General features: G+C 41.6%; 1 protein-coding gene across 2 annotated transcripts in view; it reads right to left on the reverse strand.

The window, feature by feature from the left end:
- Positions 1-11,532, reverse strand: part of DPY19L4 (dpy-19 like 4) — a 31,168-nt gene extending 19,636 nt beyond the window's left edge. The window contains exons 1-8 of one of the 2 annotated variants that reach the window (XM_063390954.1): positions 11,102-11,532; positions 7,402-7,509; positions 6,341-6,465; positions 5,541-5,631; positions 3,675-3,796; positions 2,690-2,835; positions 884-1,007; positions 205-339 (exon numbers count right to left, since the gene is read on the reverse strand). In XM_063390954.1, coding sequence (XP_063247024.1) covers positions 205-339; positions 884-1,007; positions 2,690-2,835; positions 3,675-3,796; positions 5,541-5,631; positions 6,341-6,465; positions 7,402-7,509; positions 11,102-11,237 — 987 coding nt within the window. In that variant the 5' untranslated portion in view covers positions 11,238-11,532. Of the gene's footprint in view, positions 1-204; positions 340-883; positions 1,008-2,689; positions 2,836-3,674; positions 3,797-5,540; positions 5,632-6,340; positions 6,466-7,401; positions 7,534-11,101 lie in introns of both variants that reach the window. The other variant, XM_063390963.1, reaches the window with a different exon arrangement.
- Positions 11,533-25,101: the final 13,569 nt, after the last annotated feature.

Below are 25,101 nucleotides of genomic sequence, written 5' to 3' on the forward strand. Positions count from 1 at the left end.
TACCTGAACATGGCAGTCCAAAAGAGACTCAGTTTAAAGTTATTTTATTCTTCTGATGGATGTCACATGCATTTCAGCTGGGCCCAGGCTGCAAGACACTCATCACTCATCTCTTGTGCCCCCTGGAGCTCCTGAGCAGTATGAATGGCAGGTAGAGGCTGCCTCTGAGTCCCCAGCTATCAGTAGGCTGCAAAGTTCCAATACCTTCTCTGTCTGTGCTAGGGCAAAGCTGTCCAGCAGGAAAAGAGAAACAGCCTGGACAAACAGGAGATAATGACTGTATTCCCACATCATCATGAAGGTATAGGTTGAGGCATTCACCAAAAGATAACAAAACTTCTAGAAGAAAAAAGAAAAGAAAAAGCATTAATTTTGTACCCATGCATGTCTGTCATCAAGTAATGAGAGGTCCTTAAAACACAAACTATGGAAATTAATTATTATTTTGGGAAATAATTAAAATACTGAATTCAAATGTGCTTAACTTTCAGATGGAAGAAAGCAATTACTGAAATATTCAAAAACATTTCAAGCTAATCAGAAGAAACATTTTTGAGAGAGAGAGTCAGGGTAAGAAAGCAACAACCATCTTCTTCAAGGAAAACAGTTTACATGAGAAAAAATCTACCTCAGTTTATTCAAAAAAAGCAGCACACAGCCCATTACCACATTGCTCTCTCTGAACCCTCCTGGGGCATAACAAGATAGGGCACATGTTGCTTAGCAAAAGCTGCACATGCCTAGGTGACATCCAACTGGCTCTTTTGAAAAGAAGAAACAAAACATCTACTGTTCTCTGCCCAGAAGGGCAACAATAGCAGAAGTAACTATTCTAGAGTACAGTTTCGCTAGCAGCTGTTTATTAAGAAACTAACTGCTTTACCTCAGCAGAAGAGTTTAGGTTCTTTTTTAAATAGCCTGTGAGAGCTGCTACTTGACATGCAAAATATGGCAAAGCCCAATTTTCTCTTGATGGTATGGAGTAATCAATTCTTGTTGTATCTGTCCTAGAATAAAGTACAGAGAAACAAAAATATTAAAATATTTATGCAACGGAAATATCAAGGAAAGCCTAAATGTCACTTCTAGTTGTAAATGTGGCCTTGCAAGCAAACTTTTCCTGATTTTGGTGCAAAGTACCACTGACACAATATTGCTCCTGATACAGTTCACAAATTTATTAACAGCATGGAAGGTCCAATCTTTACTCATCTCTTTAGCAGGTTTCCATGTTAGCTGGCTTTTATAGGACTGAAGCAAAAAAGCATCTGCCTCAAGCCTTTTCTGACCTGCAATGAAAATCAACTCATAGCTGAGAGAAAAGATTCCTTTCAGGTCTCATACAATATGTTGCAAACAAGTGATTTAGGCAGTTGAGCACAACATACTTAGGCTACAAACTGGTGCTTCCTCACAGCAGCAGCAGCAAATATTTCGTCTACAGGGAAAAATTCTGCCCAGCAAAACAAGAGATTAAAGATGGATGGGGAACATGCAGAGTTTTCTCATGGAATGACCTGATAGTATCCACACAATTAGAGGTGTAGGTGAAAGTTTTTTAAACTGCTAAAGTGACTCAGAAGCATAAGCCACGCTTTCAAATATGATCAAAGGCATCAGTCTCAGAGGTACATAGTCTTCTTTGTGTCTACTATGCCTTTAAAAAGGAACCTCAAGCTCCTTTATCATTTAGGTATTTAAAAGCATCACCTTTCATTTTTTCCTCTGAAGCCTCTTACAGAGGCATATTCAGAGCTTTTTTAACTACTAAACCTTTCATTTTGTTGACACTGTTTAATCTTATTCACTGTTGAAAAAAATTACAGCTTTATTCACCGTTTTCCTACTTTCCACTGTTCACTCCAGCTTGATGAACAGTATTTTCAGCTACTAATCACAGATTCTGTCATGATGACTTCACACTCCTAGAAGATGCTTCTCAACCGCTCAGCTTCAAACGTGTATCTCCAACATCTTGCTCCATAGTTCTTTTATTTCAAGTGCTCTCAAGTTTATACAGAGCCCCAGAGCTCCATAGTGACAAACCAACAGCATGAACATAGGTTTTCATTGCCCAAATGAGGCTCCCTATTATTGTTGTGCTGCATAAGGGGAAGGGGAATTCCAAGTGAATTGTTTTAAAATAAAAAAATTCTTGATTTTAGGATCATCTAGGAAAAATCCACTTTGCAGAAAAACCCACTACAAAAAGAAGATTTAAAAAATCAAATCTTCTTAAAAAAAATGCACTTCATAATTCCTTTCTATGCCACTGGACAACTGTCACAACATTTAGAGCTGGCCAGAGAGTGCAGTTCTGTTTTACAGGTGTTTTGACCATTTGTCTTCATTCTTCATCAGCACAAAACCAAACCTTCTAAGGAATATTTCTGAAAAATGAAATTGTGTGTGAATAATCCTGTATTCACACACATACATAAAGTCAGTTCAATATTCACTGGTAATGTGGACGGTTTGGACAACAGGAGGCCTTTCCATTAAAAAGATCATCATGAGAATCAATGAATCTCTTGGAAATGTTTGCTATTCACCATAAGATTTTGCTCTCACAGTGAGAACACAAAGCTTAATAAAAGCATTTCAATCTACTAATTAAAATTACTTCAATCCACTAGTATTTTAAAATGTCTTATTGACAAACTAGATTGTATAAAGATGTTTTTCTTACCTGTTAATAATGAACCATGCTACAGTCAGCATTCCTGCCAGCCAAGTCCCACTCATAACCCAACTGGTTACAAACAATGCAGTCACATAAATTCCCTGCAGTCCAAAAACTATACCAATGTAGAAATACACTGGTTCAATAACTTCCTGAAATTACAAATAAAAATGAAGACATAGTGGCAACTGAGCTGAAGCTGGAAATTATTACTATTTACAATTTGTTACTGCTAACAATGTGCTAGGTGCTTTACAAACAGGTAAGAGACGCCTCCTATTCTAGAAAAGTACTGGGCATGCTTTTATTTGGGGCTCAGGAAGAACAAAGCAGTGTGAATTAAGTGCACACTTCAGGACTCAGATTGCCAGTGCCATGATTTTTGAATTTGCTTTAGCTTGAACACTCTATGTGTCAGATTTAATAAATCTATGCTGCAGTGAGATATAAAGTTCAAAGGACTACTAGAGGAAGTTAGAAAAGGAAAGAACTTGAAGAAACAAAGATGTGGCAAAAATGGCTCTATAATAAGTAAATAATAAAAAAGAAAAGTAATGAGAGGACCCAACTACGCAGCATAAGCAGAACAAAGGCTGAGTAGAGTGGAAAACGACAAAAGGTTAATCTACAAAAGTGCTTTTCCCTGTGAGAATGGGCAGACAGGTACCACTATAAGAGATTTCTGTACTCCAAAGGAGTTAACTTTCCTGTTGGATAGCACAGATACTCCTGACACTTCTAAGCAGACTGTGGAAGTAAAGAATAACAGAAAATGTTAGCGGTTAGCGTTAAACCCCCAAAATCCTATGCCAGAGACTGATCAGAATTGAGGAGAACCTGGATCTGGTGAGAGCTTTAGCTCAACTTATTCAACAAAAAATTGTTGTTTTGTTCTTGTGTTCATTGGATACAGCACAGAAAGTCTCATACACACACACACACACAGATACAACCATAATGAAAGTACAGAAAGTAGGAGAAATGCACATACTTCGCTACCAGATGTTTGATATAAAACACTGGCAATCAGCTCTGGGTACAAAGTCATTTGCTGGACAGCATTTATGGTCTTCAGTGATATTGTCTTATTGTTGTGTGTCAACTCATAAACACCTACAGACAAAAAAAAAATTATTCTTGAAATCACTTATTACTGCTGCTCCTAAAAGAGGCCAAAATGTATTCAAAGGTAGGGGGAAACAGATTTGATCATTAAAGCTAATGACTGATTCACCACACCTAGTTTTAAAGGAAGGAGAAATTTCCATGTTAGATGTCATTCCACCTACTGAGCTAGCTAGAAAGTTACTACACTTTTTCCATCTAGTCTTTAAATAGAAGGCCCAAAACCAATAATCTGAAGCACAGTCTTTTCAGTAACACACTGATGCAGTCCTGGAACCACTTGCCAATAGATCACCTTCCCAGGAAGATCTTAAGGAGAGAGACAGATCTAACAGGGATAAGCAGGATGCATTAAACCTGTCTCTAGAACGACATCAGATATGATGGCCTCATCACTCCTTTCAGCTCTGCGTTTCTGAGGTCTCTAACAATCACTCACCAAACACAATCTGCCTTTCTATGGGGTTAAGATGGAATTGAAGCTGCCATGCTTGAAGGATTATTCCAAAATGTTATAAATAAGAAAATACTTGTCAATACTTAGGACCATAGAGGCAAGAGCAAAAACAATCCAAATTAAGATATGGGGGAGAACAAAAATGCAAAAAAAATGCAGCAGTCAAACCAGACAACTGTTTCCAGCTCTGAGCATATTGTGGTGTATGGTCTGCAGCAGTCCTCTGTAGGACAAACCAGGTCTTTCAGGACTTGTAAGTGAGTTCAGCACAGCTGTAAAACACCCTTGAAGACTGGATGCCTTGTAACACCTCACAGACACATGAGGTACCTGTTTGCAGAGACAGCATCCCTGAATGAGGCACGCAGTCCATGCACCCACAGCAGGGGCTGTATCCCCAGAGGTCATGAGGCACTGAGTGCACCAAACACCTCACATATTGCTGATGTGCTACATCTCAGCTGGGAAAATGTTCAACCAATAAAACCCTAACCACAAAGCTTAGTCTGACTGGCTTCAGTGAGGTTTCACAAAGGGACTGAACTCATTCAGTGGCTGACCACTGCAAGATAGGGCAGTTCATCCTCTTCCCTCCTGAGTTCCAGCCCCATCCTGGTGCAGTGCACTTCTGAACTCCATGAACTAGCATGGAAGTGTTCCTCCTTCTTTCCATTGCTTTAGTTTCCCCTTGGTTTAGGGACCCAGGGTCAGTGAGCCCCAGAGCCAGTGCTGGATAAAAAGCAAGAGCACAAAGGAAGGAGAGATTATTGTCATTCAATCTGTTCTCTTTCCTGTTGCTTTCTGTCCCCACCACTCAGTGCTCATCAGCATCTATTCATAGCTGACAAGAGTAAAAACTTCTGGCAGGGACAGGATGGAGCAGATCAGCTTGTGACAGAAACCATTCTGTCCTCTGATAGGGGATGGAAAACAGTAATTTTCATCCCTCATTCCCAAATTCAACATGAATTATATTTACATGGCAGAAAATCCACTACTGTGACATAGGCAAACTCAACAATGACTGTGATACAGGGCATCATAAGTGGAATACTAACCTAGTGTATTGCTTAAAGGCAATCTGCTGGAATACAGGATACTTAAACAGTGTTTTTGAAAAGGCACTGAAAAGTTGGAACAGTGTGTGGCTTTTAATTAATCTGACCAATATACCTACATAATAGAACACAATCAGTCTCCCCAGTCTGCAGTTTTTTTACTGTCTCCAAAGAAAACAGGACTTTTCAAAGTTAATAAAACAAATTAGTATTGTACCTCTCTCAAAGGAAGGAGCCTTTAGCAGTTCTTTATAGAATGAGTAATAAATGGCACTGTCACCCTGAAATGTAATTTCTCGTTCAAGTTCCTAGGAAAAAGAAAATATTAATCTCCTGCAATCTCTTTCCAGAAAGACAATATATTTTCAGATAGATCGGTTTTGTAACACAGTACATGGTTATGATTTCACTGTACATCTTCAAAATATTTCACAAAACATTAATCTTCACAGCATTTCTATCAGATATATAATGCTGTCTGTAACTTGGCAAACATGCTTGGAATCAGAGCAACTCAAATCCACATTGTAAATAAATCAACACAGAATCCACAGGATCTTTTAATATTCAGAAACCTGAATTTCATTCTACTTTCTCTACTTCACTTAATAATGGACTTCTTAAGAAAACAAAACAAAACCAACCAACTAAAAACCAGAAAAAAACTCCCCAGAATCCCAAAACAAACACAAAAAACCCCACTCCCAAAAGCTAACACATATTCCTGTTGATTAGCTTCTGCAATCCCAGTATGCTTCAGTTATTTTCCATATTTTAGAAAGGTATTTTAAGGATAAAGGGTGGCATGGAAGAACATACAGAAGCATGACAAGCCACGACAACTGTTAGCAGGACGAAAAAAAAAGAAAAGAACGAAGACAAAAAAAACAGAAGCTGTTTCAAAGACAGAGGCCTCAGTAGAAGAACACAGGATTCTGCAAGTAGTTTCAACATGACATGGATCAGATTTGATTTCAAGGACACAATCTGGCTTTTGTTTCAGTAGTTTATCTTTACCTGCCTGCTGGAAAACCAGAATTTCCGTTCATGATATGTAGAGAGGTACACAGCATACATCATCCCACTGGTGACGGCCGCCAGACAGCCAAAGAAAAGCTTTGCAAAACGCTGGATTAACACATCTGAAAATGAACAGCCGAAAAGCTAAAACAGTCCCGAGGACTGAGAAACAAACAGCACATCCTACACATGACTCTTACTTCTGAGCATCAAGTGAACTTACTGGAATAAGGATTATCACACCATCAGCAGCACAGATACACTGAAAACTGGTTTGTTACTCCTGTCCTGTAGTTTTCCTTCCCACTTGTTATCACTGCTTCACAGGACCCTCAGAAAAAATACTCACACACTACACTGCAAATTTTCTCTAGCAAGCTTTGTTTTCAGATGACTTTCAAGAAGGAAAAGTCTCTTCCAGATAAATAGAGCAAACTCTAGATCCTACCCAAAACACCACAAACTTCTTAAAGACATTAACAGACAGAGGTGGCATACCACATCTAACATAATTTCTGACATTCTATTTTCCATTCTGTTTTTGAATATAAGAACAAAAAAAATCTGAATTCTACTAAACTGTCTACTTCATCTGTAGCTCCCTCGAGTTAATACGTACTTTTAACATAAAAGCTTTTGGTGACTTGGTGAGCACTTGCCTAAAATTATAACTAGTTTTAGTTCTGTTTCTTGAAAAGCTGTAAGGACTTTTTGTCTGGTCTTGTTTCAATGCCATTACTTCATGCGTATCAGCTTCCAACCAGATCGTGCCAGGAGCAATAAAAATATTTATTTGTATGCAAACAGTAATAGTAAATTTCTTAACTCCCCTGCCTCTACCTCCCCAAGCATGAAACAGTCCAAGACTACCATTTCCCTCTCCAATACATAAAATTATCAAAGAACTCTAATGTGCATGCCTGTTTTCTATTGAAATATTCAAAAACCTAATCCAAAGTAAGTCTGTTATAAATTACTGTGCTACAAATATCTTCCCATAAAACTAAGAGAATAATGTAAAAAACAATCAAAAGTCAACTAAAAATTCTGTAGCTTACATTTTGGCGACCTTCCCAGCTTTGAATTTTCTTTGTTTCTCTCCTCTGGAGCCATTTTGTCAGATTCGGTGCAGTTTTGTTTCTTTCTCTGTCGCAGGTCTGCTGCCCCTGAAGACATTTTTTTTTAAGTTACTGCAACACAATACCTAAAATCACACTGGGAAATCCACACAGCAGCAGGCAGCAGCCAGTTACTGCTCCTGATTCAATCCCATGGAAGATATATTTGACAAAGTCTCAATTAAAGTATGTTGTATGCCGAACTAAAATAACAATATAACACTAGAAATCAAATCTTATGTTATTCCTTAATAAAAACAACAGTATTCTCTTGAGGCCATCCTCTGGGATTAGCCAGAATCCAGACTGGAAGCTAACTGGTTTATTTCATTTGATGAACAGAAATGAAGGAAATCAGTAGTTTAGATAAGTTGATGCAGACACTGGGACAAACTGGTACCAATTCCACTCTACTCTGATCCTGGTTTTATGCTGCTATGGCAGTGTAATACAAAAATTTGGCTAGTCCATTACTTTTAAATTGAGATGCCTATTATTGATATGGCAAAGGCTTTTATAAAGTAAATGTAATAACACTTTTTTCCTGCTTTTGCATCTACTGGAACTAAGCAGATTTACAAATATTTAGTCTAACATACAATTAAAATCCCAGTCTGTTCAGCCACATAGATCACATCACAAGACCACGGGCTTCTGTTAACTTTTTTGTGAGCAGCAGCAGTATGATGTCCTGGCCCATTTATTTTACAGTCTGAAAGGCAATGAGGCTAATTCACAGACTGCAAGCCTACATACAAAAAGACTCATTGCAAAAAGCATTTTATAATTCCTATATTAAATATACCCCGCAATATTTATGTCATTCTGGAAGCGTAATGAAAAGGTTTAACTGTAATTCATGCTCCAGAATTTTTAAGTCTTGTGTTTGACCTATTATCCAATGTTGCTTGAAATTTTGCAGCCACCAAATTTCTTCTGGACTTTTAACAGCTCCTTCATAAATCTATTCAAGTATCAATCTTCACACCCCACAACAAACCTTTTGTAATATATATATACACTCTGGTTGTATATTACTTCAATTTTAATTCAGTCTACTTTTAATTCCCAGCTATTAGATCTAGAAGTTAGAAATAGAAATATAGAATATATAGAACTAGAGACAGAAATATAAATGGTTAAAGTGATGTCTGCCTGTATCAGGACACCCCAGTGCTAACAGAGCAACTTATAAATCATTCTGAGCAAACCAAGACCTCAGTGGTAACATTTTTCATGGAATGAACAGAAAATGTCTACTTTCTTAACCAAGACAAGAACTGGAAAGATTTTAAACAACACAAGATTTAGGGTTTTCAGTGTCACATTTATCATCATGTCAATCCAAAATAAAATGTATACCAGCATCTCTTCATGACATGTATATGACAAGTTTATCAGCAATGCAAACACCAAGTGCACTGCAGTTAAAAATCACTCATACCACGCAAAACAAAACACAGTGGGAGAAAACCCTAGATCACAAAAGTGGGCAGATACGTGCTTGGAAGGACAGCTGAGTGCCCCTGTCATTCTAGTTATGACCAAAGCAACAGCACTGAGGACACTGGAGGAAAAGGCCTTTGCTTCTCTGGCAGAGAAGTGAATCATAGCAGAAGTGTAACAAACTTACAAAGCATAGCATTAACAGCAGTAACAGAAAGCTCCCAAAGAAGTAACAATTTAAAATTCTGCTGAAATGACATCTCAGCAAACGATCTTCACCTCGGTTTTCAAGACTGCTCAACATACTCCCCCCCAAAGCAATAACACAAAAAGATGTGAGGTGTTACTTCTGCTTCTTGCTGCTGCTGCAAACAAGAAAAATGCTGTTTTCACTTCAATGAATCCTTCAAACAGAGTGAAATGAAAGTCAAACAAGGTAACAACTAAAAATTATCTCGAATTTTGAACTGATGACAGCCTCTAGTAACTCTCTATCCAGCTCATAATTTTTCAGCTACTTTTCAGTTCCCTGTAAGTCCCCAGTTCAAACAAGTTCTCGTTCAGAAAACATGCATTCCACTTATTTTTGTGTTTCTACTACGGAAAAACATAACTCATTCCTACTTTGTGCCACTATACTCATCTACTTTTCACCTACTAATTGAGCACTGTCCATAATTTTTGTCTTCTCATCTAAAGAAGGATAAGATAGAGCTGGGAAACATTCAGAGAAGGGCCACGAGGGTGGTTTAAGGTGTACAATGGCTCCCATACAAGGAACAAGGAAGCAAATTGAAGATGCCTCTGTCTAGAAAAGAGGATGATCAACAGAAACATGCCAGACATCTACTGTTTAGTGACGTGCACAAACACACTGAATAGAGAGCAGTGATTTATCTTTTCTAATACAAGAAGTTCTCAAATAAACCTACTGAGTCAGGCTACAAAGAACCAGCTCATTGCACATCACCTTCACACAGAACAATCCTACTCAAAGAAGATTCTGTAAATCAAGAGTTTGCACAGATTCATAAGAAGTGGATGACAAGCAACTGGAAACTCCTAAACATACAGAAACCATGTGCAACTCAGCATCCCTGCTGAGAACAGCTGGGAGGCTGGAATGTGCCATGGGACAGACTTACACACCCTTTTTTTTTTTTTTTGCTCTTGCATTTTTCTGGGTGTCTATTCACAGTTTTGTTTCTGCTGATTTCTCCAAGAAAAACTAAATGCCATCTCCTATCCCCTACAAAGGGGGTTTGCACTGAAAAGACATGGAGAAAAATGCTTGTGTGTGCTCTACAAGTGAAACAGGATCGCAGAATACCCTGAGTTGGAAGGGACCCGCAAGGACGATCCAGTTCTTGACCCTGCACAGGACACCTTATTAATCCCACTATGTGCCTGAGAGCACTGTCAAAGCACTTCTTTGAACTCTATCACTCTTAGTGCTGCATCCACTTCTCTTGGGAGCCTGTTCGAGTGTCCAACCACCGTCTGAGTAAAGAACCTCCTCCTAATATCCAACCTAAACCCCTCCATACGCAGCTTCAGGCCATTCCCCCGTGTCCTGTCAGTGGTCACCACAGAGAAGAGATCAGTATCTGCCCCTCCTCTTCCCTCCTGAGCAAGCCGCAGGCTCCGATGAGGTCTCCATCAGTCTTCTTCATGCTGAACAAACCAAGTGACTTCAGCCGCTCCTCATACAGCTTCCCCTCAAGGCCCTTCACCACCTTCGTAGCCCCCTTTTGGATGCTCTCTCATACTTAACAAAACGAGAGAGAAGACTGACTAAAACACCCGGAAGGATGCCAAAGGGAAAGTACACTCACGGAGGCATCCACGGAGCCCACAGTGCTGCCCCGGGCGCTCTGCCCAGAGACAATACCAGGCGAGGAAAGAGAAGAAGATCCCATGTCCCCTAGAGACCGGCCCGGACTCCCGCTTGGGGCTGCAAAGGACGGGCTGCCTTGGGCTGGGCTGGGGCCCGAGGGGCCGCCGGGGCGGGCTGGGCCCGGGAGGCCGCCTGTGTCCTGCAGTCCGGTCTTTCACCTCCGTCCGTGCGCGGCGGCCCCGGCACGGCCCCGGCACAAACCGCGAGGGGCGGCCGCACCGCCGGCCTGAGCCAGCGGCCTGGCCCCGACCGCCTCCGCCCGGCCCCGGCTCCGCGGCCTGAGGAGCCGCCCCTCACCTTCCTCCATCGCTGGCCCGCGCTCGCCGCTCGCCGCCGGGTCCTCCCGCCGCTCTCTGCGGGGCGACGCGTCCGCCCCACCCGCGCCGCCGCCGCCCGCCTCCCGCCGGCCGCGGGGGCGGGAGCGCTCCCGCATCCCCCGGCGAGCGGAGCGGAGCGGAGCGGCCCCGCGCTTCCTCCCACGGCCGGAACTGCGGCTGCGGAGCGCAGGGGGCGGCCGGAGCCGAGCGGCGGCGCACCGGGGCACGGCGAGCGGACGGGGCACCGCGAATGTACGGGGCACAGCGAGCGTGCCGGGCCACAGGGAATGGACGGGGCACCGCGAATGTACGGGGCACAGCGAGCGTGCCGGGCCACAGGGAATGGACGGGGCACCGCGAATGTACAGGGGCACAGCGAGCGTGCCGGGCCACAGGGAATGGACGGGGCACAGCGAGCGTGCCGGGCCACGGAATGGACGGGGCACAGGGAATGGACGGGGCACAGGGAATGTACAGGGGCACAGCGTGCGTGCCGGGCCACAGGGAATGAACGGGGCACAGCGAATGTACAGGGGCACAGCGAGCGGCCGGGGCACAGGGAATGGACGGGGCACAGCGAGCGTACCGGGCACAGCGGGGGCACAGCGAGCGTACCGGGCACAGCGGGGGCTCCGGGAGTCCCGGGCACAGCGGGCGCACCGTGGCGCTGCCGGGCGGCCTCGGAGCGCCCCTGCGGGAGCTCCGCGCTGCCGCCGCCCGCGAGGCCTCTCTAGCTTGGGCAGGAGGAGGCTGAGGGGTGACCTTACCGCTGTCTGCGATTACCTGAAAGGAGCCGTAAGCCAGGGGAGCGTCGGTCTCTTTTGCCAGGCAGCCAGAGGTAGGACGAGAGGACATGGCCTCAAGCTGTGCCAGAGAAGGTTTAGGAAATCAGGGGGATTCTTTCCACAGAAAGGCTGATGAGACATTCGAACGGGCTGCCCAGGGAAGTGGTGGAGTCACTGTCCCTGGAGGTGTGTAAGGAAAGGCTGGACGGGGCATTTTGTGCCAGGGTCTAGTTGGCATGGTGGTGCTCGGTCAGAGATTGGTGAGGCTGATCTCAGAGGCCTTTTCAAACCTAATTGATTCTGTGATTACAGAGCTGGTAACTCTTCTGGGGAAGAGGTTTATGGGAATTGCCCCTTGGAGGTTTATGGGAATTGCCCCTTGGAGGTTTATGGGAATTGCCCCTTGGAGGCTGCACTGACCTGCAGTCAGGCCAGCTTCAGCTGGAAAATTGATTGCATGTCTGGCAGCTGCAAGGAAAAAGTAAACCAATATGTGTGTCCTGTTGGAGTGTAAAATGAGATTTATAAGTTTCCTGGATTTTTTTAATAAAATCCAAAATGCTTCTGCAGTTGTTGATTTACTGGATAGTGAAAGGAGTTGCTTATGTTTTTAATGATCCAGAGATTATCCATTACATTTCTAAGGCATCATGTTTGATCTGGGTTTTTTTTGTTGTTGTTTGTTTGTTAGTTTAGGGGTCTTTTTAATTTACTGGAATAAGCAACAATAATCATTTCAATGAAAAGAACAGTAATTGTTTTAAATATTTGTGCTCAGACCATCTGTACTTGGACAAACATGAAATAAACAATTGCTCAGCTGTGCTCTAGATGTTCTTTTTTCTTAAGCCTTCCTTGTACCTTCTGTTTTATAGTGTACCTTTTTGCATGTATTGTGCAACTTCAGTTTTCTGCTGATGCTTCAATGTGGATCATCCCACACCTTGATTTCAGTAAAATTATAAATGCACATCAAGTTATTTACATGCATAACTGTATAGTTAGCAGAGAAGTGAAAAATCCAGCCTGCTCACTCAATTTTCATTTTTTCCTAAGGAAAAAAAATGCACATTTGAAGGTGGGAGAACCAAAAGTCATTTTTCATGCACGTTTCTTTCTCCCAGATTGAATATGCTGAAATGATTAAGGTAATGTTGAAAATGTTATTACTGTTGCACTTCAATCTTCCAAAATGCTTTCTGTAACTAATACTATATGAAAGTTATTTCATTTGACAGCTTATTATGTGCCCTAAACATTGTGCTGTAATACATTACAATGAATAAATACAGGGATGTTGTGTTCTTTTTCCAAGCTTTCTCTGTACAAACATGCATCATGTATCTGCATGGTGGCATTTGTTCTCTGTTTGCATATTATTTCTAGGCCCTGCAGACATAACTTTCCTTTTTATTTACAAGTTCATGGTACTGATGCTTTCCAGTTTAACAACCATTCTTTCCTCCTTTAGAGATTGTTGTCAGGAGGCCGACACAGACCTTAGTATAATGCATAAATACTGGGCATATTTGTCATTACACAAAAATTTTAAAATATATATAGTTGTTTATTTTGTAAAGAAACCAGGTTATATTTTTGTTAAAGATCCCATGCCTAAAAATATGTGTAATGTTTCAATAATCAGGTAATGACTGGGGATATTTCACTCATTCTCCTAACTTCAGCCTTTTGTAGGGTTCATTTTCAAGCTGCTAACTTACAGTTCTGGATTGTCAGTATAGAGTGGTTTTGCTTATTATTTCAGATTCTTCCTTCCCCAAACCTGTACCTGTTCTACCAATGTATAAAAATGTAGTGCCTACAAAAGTGTATGTGGGACCAAAATTTTGCTTAAAGTTAGAAAGGTGTGCTCTCCCACCTGATATGGGGACTACAAGAAAATAAGTGGGGGGCGATATTGAGGGATAATGATAATATGGAAGCCTTACTTAAAACCGGACCTAAGAATTCCTAAGAAAATTACACAAAATACATAGAATGTCTGGGATTTTTTCCTACCTATTTAATTCTTTTCCTGTCTTATTTCAGCACAGCTTCTAGTGGTTTTGATTGCTTCAGCTCCTGCCTGCCTTGCCTGGGATATGTAAGCCAGGTTCTATTGTCATCTGCTGTATTGTAAAACATGGAAAACACACATTAAATCAAGGGAGCTGATTTAGATTAGCACTCTGAAACTGAGCTGGGGACATGGAAACATGCTTTGGCTCTGTTCTCTCTTAGCTTCAATCCTCTGGTGGTAAATCTGTTTTGATTTCTCCTGAGGCCTTTGGAATTTCTTTAAACAGCGCTCCTCCACAGAAGGAAGACACCACATGTCTGATGTGATTGCCATGACCATCTTCCTGTTCTTTCTATGCTGCCTCTTTTGTATTTACTGTCCTTGAAGCAGCATGAGATCCTGCATATTTATTTTCTTTGCTTCTTCCTGTTGCTCCTTGTGCTTCCCTGTAATCTAGAACTAGCTCATGTCACCCTGTTTAGATGTGTGTGATGCTCAACAGCCTCTCATCCTGTGCGCTTTCTCTTCTACATCCTTCTAACCATCTCATCATCTTCTCCATCCCTTTTTTTCTCTCTTCATCCCACCTGAAAGAATTCCTTCTTTGTGTTTTCACCTTCTTAAATGGCATTGATCCTTATCACAGTTGCCTTTATCTGACCTGTAATTTTCACTGTTAGATTATTGCTTTTCATCTTACCTCGTAAGACCAAGCCACGTCCGCTGACTAATTGCTGTATTGCTCTTCAGCCCAAGTGCCTGCAGAGCACTGAATCAGTAATAAAGTCGTGGTAAATGGACTACCGGAGAAAAATCTTGATAAGTGTTACTCCATATAAACACACCAACACACACCCTTAGTGGTGTGGCTTGCTTTCTGTACCACTTCCCTCTTTCTGCTCTTGCTCTAGTTCTTGTTTCTGGTGCAGGTGAAGTTCCCCAGAGCAGGAGACTGACCCTTGTATTTGTGAAACATGCAGAGTATTGTGTACCTGGCCAGCAATAACACTAAGGGAGCATAACTGCCTGATGCCTTCCTTGCCCTCCCTGTGGCCTCTGCTCTGTGGGGAGACCCGCCGCTCGGCTATTGTCTCTGTCCTTTCCCACACTCCTTTTTTTCTCCCTGAGCTGTCTCTTTGACTTTTATCCAAGGATAAAGCCCTTTGAGGTGGATGACTCACAACTCTGCACTTGCTTTGACTCACACTTTGCTAGCTAGTATATTGGTCAGCTCTTACTAAACTGCAGTTTGGGTTTTTTTATTGGTAATGACGACAATCCTTGCAGCCCACATCTTTGATTCCAGTCATTTCTGTTGGGTCAGAGCTGTGCTTGTTTTCTCTATGGTTGGTCAAAGCTGTATTTCCCCTTTCTCCCTCTTCCTGGGTTTGATACCATTTGGTTTTTTAAACATCGCCTGCAGATTTCAGGGTCTGGGGGCTCTTTTGTCTCTGGTGCCCAGCTGTTTGGGCTGCATTTCTGAGGGTGAATGTGCTGGTCCCCACTCAGCCTGCCCTGCCAACGTGGAAAGGCAGCCTCATCCTTGCCTCCCCATGCAGCATCCTCACCATTCATCAGCTCCTTGACCAGGAGCAGCTCATTCCCCTGTGGCATCCTCGGTAACACACTTTGAGTGATGACAGAGAGTTGGTGTCATCACAAAGGTGCTGCTGATGAGGGCTTAGCAAACACTTCAGCTAGTGCAAAACAAGCACCAGAATTCAGGTCTTTTTTCAGGCACGGTGTTGTCCTTGAAGGGCAGGCCTAGCATGACTGGAGTCACTGAAACCCCATCCCTGGCACTGACCTCAGCAGGGATGACTGATTACATCTAGGAAACTGCTCTTGGAATATTGTGTTGGCCTTTTTATATATGAGTATTTTTCAGAGAAGTGTAGCAATATGATCTTCAATGTGTCTTAATGTCTTACTAAATACACTAGTCAGGCACATCTCCCATCCCAACATAGCAACCAGCAGTCTTAACCCCACATTCTTGTCTGACCATGTTACAGCTGGCAGAAGAAAGGGCGATATCACTGCTTTTGATGGGTTTCCAACTTCAGGCAGGAAGCAATTTGGCCTGATACTTGAAGATTATAAATCAGTAATACAAGTCATAGCCCAAACATTAAGCAGACATGAGATCCCTTCTCAAAAGCTGCATCTAGTGTTATTAAAACATCTTGGGCTGAGGGAGCCCTCTGCAGCTGGTACTGCTTTTCACTGGAGTGAGGAGAAACAGACTCCAGCACAGGCAAAACTCACTCCGAGCAGGCAGATTAGCTATTACCAAGCTACTGCTTGTCTGCTAGGATTTCCTAGACAGCAGGAAAAGAAGTGAATGGGACTATACTTGGCAGTAGGGTGCAACTTCCATCTGGGATGCAGATTCTTGACTCTGAAGGAGCTCTGATAATCCCAGCTGTAATTTTCCAAGGAGGAAACATAAGGCAGGCAGTTTGTTACAGAGAAGTGTGATTCCTCTAAGGAAGGGCAGTTCTGTTTCCTGAGCTTTTCTTCAATCCATGCCAGCATTGCCAGGCTTTGACTTCATTTCCAGAACTGATGCTCTCCAAGCCTGGAGTTGTCTGAGTTGAATGGCCCCATTTAAAATGATTAATTTTACTGGCACCTGTATCAGTCTGTATAACTGCTTTTATGAGACATGGGGCACTGTGAAAAATGCAGAGAACAAGCAGACCTAGTGTGTAAGCAGGATGCCTATCACTATATAATTACGTATAACTGTACAGTTACATAAGTGCTTTTCTTGGGGAATCACCAGTGACGGCAGCAAGCTTTGCCTGTCATGTTTGGGCTAGTTAAAACACTGATTCATCATGCTTTGAATATTCTGTTTCCTGCTCATTCTATGGTAAATGGATTGCTGCCTGCAATTCCAATAGTAATTAATGAGGATGAGAGATAGATCCAGTGATAAAGCTGGGTTGTCTGAAGATGTGTAATAATTTACTCCAGTTGTCAAATCTCATGGTGTTACTAGAATATCACTAACTTGTTTGCAGACTGATTCAGACAGACGCAGTTTTATCAGTTGGGATAACAAATCTAAGCATACAAACCATGATTTGAGTCTTTTTTTCCTCCTCCATGTGACATATCCCCCTTCTTCCCTTTATGCCACTCATCTTGGGCTCATTTCTGCAGTTGTATATTTCTTCTTGTCCCACCATCTGATATGCATCAAGTTGGTCAAACCTTGAGTGTAGAAAGCAGCGAATTTGTGCTGAGCTCTTAGCAGATGTCACTGTATCACTTCTGGTACCCCCTATAGCTTGTTAGCTGATTCAGCTCTGGATGAAACCTTCTTGCTTAGATGGAGAGAAATCCACAAAAAGAGCAATACCCTGAGAGAGGAGCTGGCTAGGCAGGGATCTGAGCTTCTTCCACTCAGATGGAAGCTCCAGAGGAGATGCCTGCAGTGATGATTTTAAAGCACAGTGTGATCCCCAGAAGAAAGGCACTATATATTAGATCAAGATAATTATTATTAGTGATATCATTACCACTGTTACTTAATACCTTATTGCAATACTTACACAAGAATAAACACGCATTGGCAAGTGGAGGGAGGGAAGGAAAGTGATGGCTTTGCTCAAGCAAAAGGTGGCTAAATTTGACATTTGATTGGAATATAGTCATCTTTCTGGCATTAGCTCAGTTGGTTAGGGCATGGTACCACCAAGGTTGTGGGTTCTATCCCCCCTGATGAGCTATTTCCTCAAGTGTTGGACCCTTAAGACCCTTATTCCACCTCAGAGTATTCCATGACTCTCAAAACAAAAGCAGATTCTTTGCTTCCTGTAAAAATGTGGTTTTTTGAGTTAATGCAAGTGCAATCTGCACATACCAGACAGACAACCTGCATGGTAGGTAGATACAGGATCTGTCATTAAGAAGCTTATGGAGAAAATAATTTGCCTACAGTTCAGATGAGCAAAGAGTCAACATGGTGCACAGTGCTAGTGAAAGTGCCAAATGTTTGTATGGGTTTTGTGATGGGAGAATCTGAGGAAACCAGGCTTTGTGGTTGGCCTTAGCTGGCTGCATTGTTTTTTCCTGTGTACATCATGTTAGAGTAATTTCTTAAATATCCTTCCCAACTTTACATAACTCTGACCTTACAGGTGAAGAGTTGGTCCTGCCCTAGGAATTGCAAGAAGAATGATGTTTGTTGACAGAGGGAGATAATATCTTCCTCTTCAGTGAGTCAGAATGCCAGCAGTAATGACTTGGACAGGAACTGACAGGAAATTTACTCTTAGTCCTTGAACTCCGTGGTTTTGGCAGAGATATGACTGAATGAAACACAAAGTGACAGAGGGAGAAACCTGGATTCCCTCCCAGAGAGGGAGTTTACTTGAATTGCTTGGTCATGGACTAGCTTGTTTCATTCACAGGAAAAAATCTAGATCTTAAAAAAGACTATTATAGTATCCATCCCATTGACATCAGGGACCCTGAGAAGCAGCTATCAGGTAACCATTCTCTGCAATATACTTAGAAGAGTGTAGTTAATTGCTGTGAGTCTCCAGTGTGGCTTCACTGAATTCAATTAGCCCCACAAATATCACTGAAACGTCTCTGGTCTATTTTGTAAACAGGATTTACCTGTAAAATAAACCCAAGCATTGATGGTGTTCATTCAAAATGTCAGTTTATTTTATCCTGAAACAATTTCTTTTATGCTAGAGTTTAAATTTTCATTAGTTCAAAGAATGGACATTCTTTTAGGGTCATGTCTTCCAGATGTGCAGGATTGCAAATCAATAGCCAGTCCCTGCAATAAATTTTCATTTAGACACTTCATGACCCAGGCAAAGAGTACATATATAAACAGGGAGAAAACTGATAGACTGCTAGAAAACAAGAGTTCTTGCCTTTCCCTGGAAAGGTTAATGGAACTATCATCCTGCAGGTATCACGCTTGTGGAGTTTTCTTCCCTCCTCCTCCTCAGCCCTTTTTTTGCAATTGGCATTTGGAGAAGTACCAAATTAAATCCAAGTTAATGTATATATCATGAAATTCTGCTGAACTGAGTGGAGGAGCAAGAGGCTTTGGAGACCATTCCTGGGAGATTCTGGCTGCTGCTTGTGCCTGCAGCAGGGAGCAGTGGAGGGAGTTCAGGGTCTTATGAGGGCAGAGTCTAAATTAAGGCAGGCTCTGGCATGCGCAGTGGCAAGGAAATGCAATTTGGTATAAACATTAGAGCTCCAAAGTGAGTGAATGCCACCTACACTGCTCCCAGGAGGCTCCTGTTTCTCAGGAATGTTCTGGCAACATGTTGCAACCTAGATATTAGTTGTACTTTTCAGTTTGCTTTGTCATTTTCAGCAGCAGCTTTTATTCTGTAAACACCATCCTAATATGTGGCAGTGTATTAAGGAGAGTACACATTTTCATTGACTCTAACGAAGTGGGCAGTATTCTGGTGTGCACCCTTGCAGTTTCCAGACTTGATTCCAGTGACCAGTTCCCAACCCTAAACACTGAATTTCCATCATTACAAAGAAAGGATTCTCAGTAAATACAAAATTGCTAAGTGCCAAAATAATACAGTATTTTTCTGTTGGACTAAACTTACAGATTGACAGAGCTTACTACTTGCTGACCAGGTTCAAAGGTAAATAAGCTAGGAAAGCAAATTTAGACAGGAAAAAAAATCCTACTTGTGCAATACTGCCCAATGAACACTTCTTGCCTTGTGAAATGTTCAGTAATAAGGTAGATATTTTCCCTCAATGGACCCTACTTAACAGACACGTGTCAGAAGGCTTTTTGATAGCTCCCATGTACATAAGATCTGCTCTCCTGTTAGCCAGCGCTCTGCTGCTCTCATTTGACCTCATCCCTAGAAGGCTGAAACTTTATTACTGTAATGAATCTTTGTTTCTCCTTCCTTGCACCTGGGGGATTTAAACGTGCTTGTGCCAAGACACCGTCTCCTTGCTTGGCTGTATATAATCTGGGATACATGCAAGTTGATTTCACATGGAAATTAGAGAGGATGGAAGAGATTTGTCACCAGACGTTTGTGACCCATGTTACATCAGCCTTTGGGAATACAGTATGTCAGCCAAAATAAAGGCTTGCCTTGCGAAATAGGTTGTTAGTACTGATAAACAAAGCTTCAATAGGAGTTGAGGATCAGGCTAGTAGCCTGAAATACTGAAGTCATTTGGGACCTTGAATTAATATATTTGTCCACAAACAGATTCATGGTGGAGAAGGGCAGGGCAGTCTTTCCCACCTAGCAAACACCATGCCCCCTCTGATGCTGGCCATTGTGGGAGAACTTTGATCTTGTTTGATTTCTTGTCAGCTCTCAAACTGTCACTATTTTTTATTAAATTGATCAGTACAGAATTCATCCATGTTTGTGCTCCCTTCTGATTCCCAATAGCACCAGCCTTCAGTTTTGTAATTTCCTGATTTAATGACTCCTGACATACCTGAGCCAAATCACAAAATGTGTTTCCCATGGAAGCTCTGCTCTGAAGGTCAGCAGATCCCTTCGCTTTTACTCTGCTTTATTGATGTGTGTCACTTGAAGTGAGACACAAGTGAGTATTTCTCCCTCCCTTTTAAAGCTCTGCCTAAATGCTTTCCATCAGCAGCTCCCTTTGGAATCAGATTTCTCCTTTGTTGTTCTGCTTCCTCCTTTTTCTTCCAAGGCCAAACAGTTCAGCACTGTATAATCCTGGGAAAACCAGGAAATGAAAGTTACTGGGAAGAGGGGCAGGATTCCTCTCGCCTATCTTGAGATGAGTGCCTGTGTGCTGCTCCAGCTGAGCAAAGGGAGAAAGAGAGGAGTCTCCTGGGGGCCACTTACCCCATTCTGGGAGAGCTGGCTGGTAAAGGGGTGAGGAACCACATGATTTGTGCCTCAAGGAGCACAGCTGTGGGGCTTAGAAAGAGAGAAAAACCTCAACACCAGGAAGCACAGATTGGTGGTCAAGGATACATAGGGGACAAAGGAGATCATACAGTGTGGATTGTCTAGTGCATTATTGAGGAAGAAATTCACAAAGCTTGTATGAACAGCTTCTCAGTAGTTTATTTTTAAGACATTTATTTTATTGCAATGTATCTTATTTAATATAGAATGTAAATAAATATAAATGTGTAAAATTGTAGTATAATTTTTCTTAAAGCTGGTATTTGTTTCACTTGAAACCTTTCTCTCACTTTGCTTTCCATAAAAAGTTTTTGGAAATTTTTATTTTCAAACAACAAACTAACAAACCCCAGAAAAACCTCTCAGGTAAAAGTTAAATCTGCATGACCCCCTTTGCATCTAAGAAGTTTTCAGCAACCAGAGGCCAAGCTTCCACCCTGAGCACCCTTCACGCATTATTAACTCTCAAAACACATTACTGTGCACATTTCAGTGTATGTAAATATAGAGTTTGATTTTTATTTACTCCACATAGTACAGTAGCATTAAAGAGCTTTTAAAGTACATGTACATAAAACACTGTCTCTCAGAAAACTAGTTTATGTTTAAAAATCTGGACCAAACCTAGAACTTTTTACAGTGTAGATTATCTATCACAATCATTATTTGCTATGTGACCTCAGAATTTATTTACTTTTATTAACTATTTACTGTGTAACACAGTAAATTATTCTTTGCAGTGGTTCTGCTTCTCTTGGCTTCTAAAGCATTCTGTTCATTTTATGTTTTGCTTTTAACTCACATTCCAGAAGTCACATGCCTGATGAATAATTTCAGTTATATTTCTGATTTGCCTTTTGTTTAAAAAAAAAAGAAAAAGCAAGCAAATTCCCAACTTCCTGATTAGATAGAAACTTGGGAGGCTTGAAACCATGAAAGCAAATGTATCCCCATTATCTTTGCACTCACGACTCCCAAGCCATCCCTGGATGTGGGGTTCATCAGTGCATGGGAGGCTCCTGCTGTGCTGTGAGTTGTGAAAGCCAGACTGCCACGTGAACAAAGAAAGAAACAGCAGTCACAGCCAGGGTTTGGGGTAGAGGTGGCAGATTGCTTTCCATGAAGGTTGTGAGATTGTTTTAAATGTGGAAAAGGAGAGGTATACAGGAGTCAAGAAGCAGAGCTGATGAAGAGATCAAGGTTCCTTTGTGCAGAAGGATGCTCAGGGCTTGTCAGTGGATGAAGTACTGGCCAGTACAAGTGCAGGGTTGTCCTGTGCGTGTTCCAGACTCACTCCAGGAAAGGTACTGGTGTAGCAATGAGCATCCCAGTGCACACCAAAGGAATGTTTAAATCCTCCCATCACATCTGAAGCATCAGTAGCTGCTTTGTTATTGGAAAGAAGAAAATTAAAACAATACCATTCAAGCTGTAAATTAAAAGCCCACTGCAGATGTAGATTTCATGAGCCAAGTTATTAAAAGCATTAGTATGCATATTAAAAGTAATTAAAAGCAAGCAAACAGGAAGAGTGCCAGGTGAGAACATACAGGTTGGAGGAGAATTCTCTACTCATTTACACAAGTGTAAATGAATATCTTGTAAATAAATCCACAATAATTTTCTTGGATGAAGTTACAGTCATGCTCCTTTTAAGTAACTTAACCATAAGCACTGAAAACCAAAACAACAGCATTACAAAAACCAAAACAACAACAATTTATAACAACAAGAAAACAAAAATTAAATGTAAAACAGAACCAACTTGTTTGTCTGTTCTCAGTAGTGCCCTGGAAATGAGGTTATCTTCTCTGAGGGTGCTGGTAATTTGCTGGACTGGGACTGATCTGTTTTTTCTGACTAATGTCGTAATTAGTCAATTGCTTGAAGATATTTGATATCTGAGAAACATCTGATACTGTTACTTGTTTTTAAAATGTTGTTTACAGTTGTTTAAAATTTACAGTTGTTCATACTATTTTATTGACAATCTTCTTCCCTATTGTGTATGCATAGTTGTCCCTATTTTCTCTACACAAATTCATTATTTGTGAGTATTCTGTAAATAATTCAAAGAATAACTTCTCATTTCATGTGACATCCAGAAATTATTTATTCCTTATATTTTATAATGAAGCTGTAAAATGAATCATTGTACTTGCTGCTGACCAAAATATGAAAAGATTTTAAAACCAGGTATAGCCAACAACAATTCTCTTTGGATTAAAATAAGTCAAGGGTTTAGAAGTATTTTCAGGAAGTATTTTAATATCTGAAAGTTGTCTGACTTGTCAAATAAAAGATGACTCATAGACCCCCTAGGAAAAAAAAAACCCTATCCTTCTTGTTTGCTCAAATGCCGAGCAATCTTTTAATCCTCTTCAGATTAGTTTACGGGTGTGAAATCGATATTTCAAGGTACTTACAGTACCTCCCAGAGCACACAAGTTACTAACCGAGCTGGGCTCCAGAGTTCTGCATTCCATCAGGTGTCACAAGGAGCCTTGACTGGTCTGTGCCTGGTCTGGGGGAATTAAGGCCAGGTGAAATGCCAAGCCCCTTAGCTCATCTGCTGCAGGCAGAGGTCTGCAGTGTGCCTGCTCAAGTCTTGTTATGGGAATAAATCCGACGTGCCTCACTCACTAGGTCAGAGACAGTCAGAGGTGTCTCAATATGCAGTATGCCCTGATATCAAATGTATCACAGAAGCCAAAAGCATGATTAGGTTGCAAAGGCAAACACTGAAAATTTAGGAAATGCCAGAATTAGGATGCTTACTCAACTTTGTTTCCTGGTGGCAAGTGATTCATGATACATTTATCTCTAGCCACATGATCACCCACTAGTGTTTTCTCCTGCCCTGGTGCTCAGGATGAGCAGTTTGTTTACTCTGTGCTGAGTGTGCCCAGCCCTTGGTTAGTGTACACTCTTCAAACCCTGCTTTGGAGACATCTACTTATTCTTACTCAGGACTTTTCATATGTTTATATTGTTGGAGTAGCTCAGCAAAACAGATGATGTGCAGGCTCCTCAACATTTCCCATCTGCAGATGTTTGACCTGACAATGGCAATAACACTCCCAAGGAGTAGGAGAGGTGATGTTTTACCCACACAAAGGAGTGGGGAGGAGAAATCAAGGGCAATTCCCTCAGGTGCTACTGCAGAGAAGTCTACCCAAATCACCAGCAACTCCAAAGTCTCCTGCACAGACACTCCATCTCCATCTCCATCTCCATCATCTCCATCATCTCCATCATCTCCATCATCTCCATCATCTCCATCATCTCCATCATCTCCATCATCTCCATCATCTCCATCATCTCCATCATCTCCATCTCCATCTCCATCTCCATCTCCATCTCCATCTCCATCTCCATCTCCATCTCCATCTCCATCTCCATCTCCATCTCCATCTCCATCTCCATCTCCATCCACAATTTGTTGCCCTCCTCTCCCTCTTCCCACAACTTATCCACCTATATTCTGTAAATCAGGCCCTACATCTCTCCCAGCTCTGCATTCATACTGGGCAACTTCTTTATGGCTACATTCACAGCTCCTATTAGGGACCTGAAATTACAATCTCCCCTTATATCTGACATCTAGCCCTTGCTGGACTGACATTCTCTCCTGTAACTGCAGTGGTAAGGTCATGGCCACCTTGGGGCTGGAGCACACCAAAGAAATCAGACATCATATACTGCATCTTGACTGGTTATATTGAATTTTTTAACTGCTGAAGAACATAATTTACCAGATTTCCCTAATTTACCCATGAAATTGTTAAAAAGCAGATCACTGAGAAGAAATCATGCTGTCATGACAGACTTCTGAGTACAGAAAAATTAGCCTTCCTCAAAGAAAAAGTCACCAGTGTCTTACTTTAACACAGACAAAATGATGTCTTTTGTTCTAGCCTCACAACTGTACTGTTCTGCCTGAAATGTTCCACAGTAATTCAGCAGGAGACAGAGATTCGGAATGAAAAATTTCAGTTCAAGTTTGGCAAAATCATAAACAACAGAAAACAAGTCTCCTAAGGGACATGTTGAAGACCTTAATAACAGATGCTTTCAGCAGCTCTGCTAATAATAAGCTGTAGGAATTGATTGTGTTCATTTTAAAATGATTTTCACATTTAAATTTTGATGGGACTTATTGGTTAAATGCTGTGTGCAGGGCAGATAAAGCAAATAGCCAGCAGACCTGCTGGGATATTTGAAAAAAAATCCCTCGGATTTAGGAGGAGGA

This window comes from Prinia subflava, chromosome 1 (genome assembly GCF_021018805.1).
Source record: "Prinia subflava isolate CZ2003 ecotype Zambia chromosome 1, Cam_Psub_1.2, whole genome shotgun sequence".
Lineage (NCBI taxonomy): Eukaryota > Metazoa > Chordata > Aves > Passeriformes > Cisticolidae > Prinia > Prinia subflava.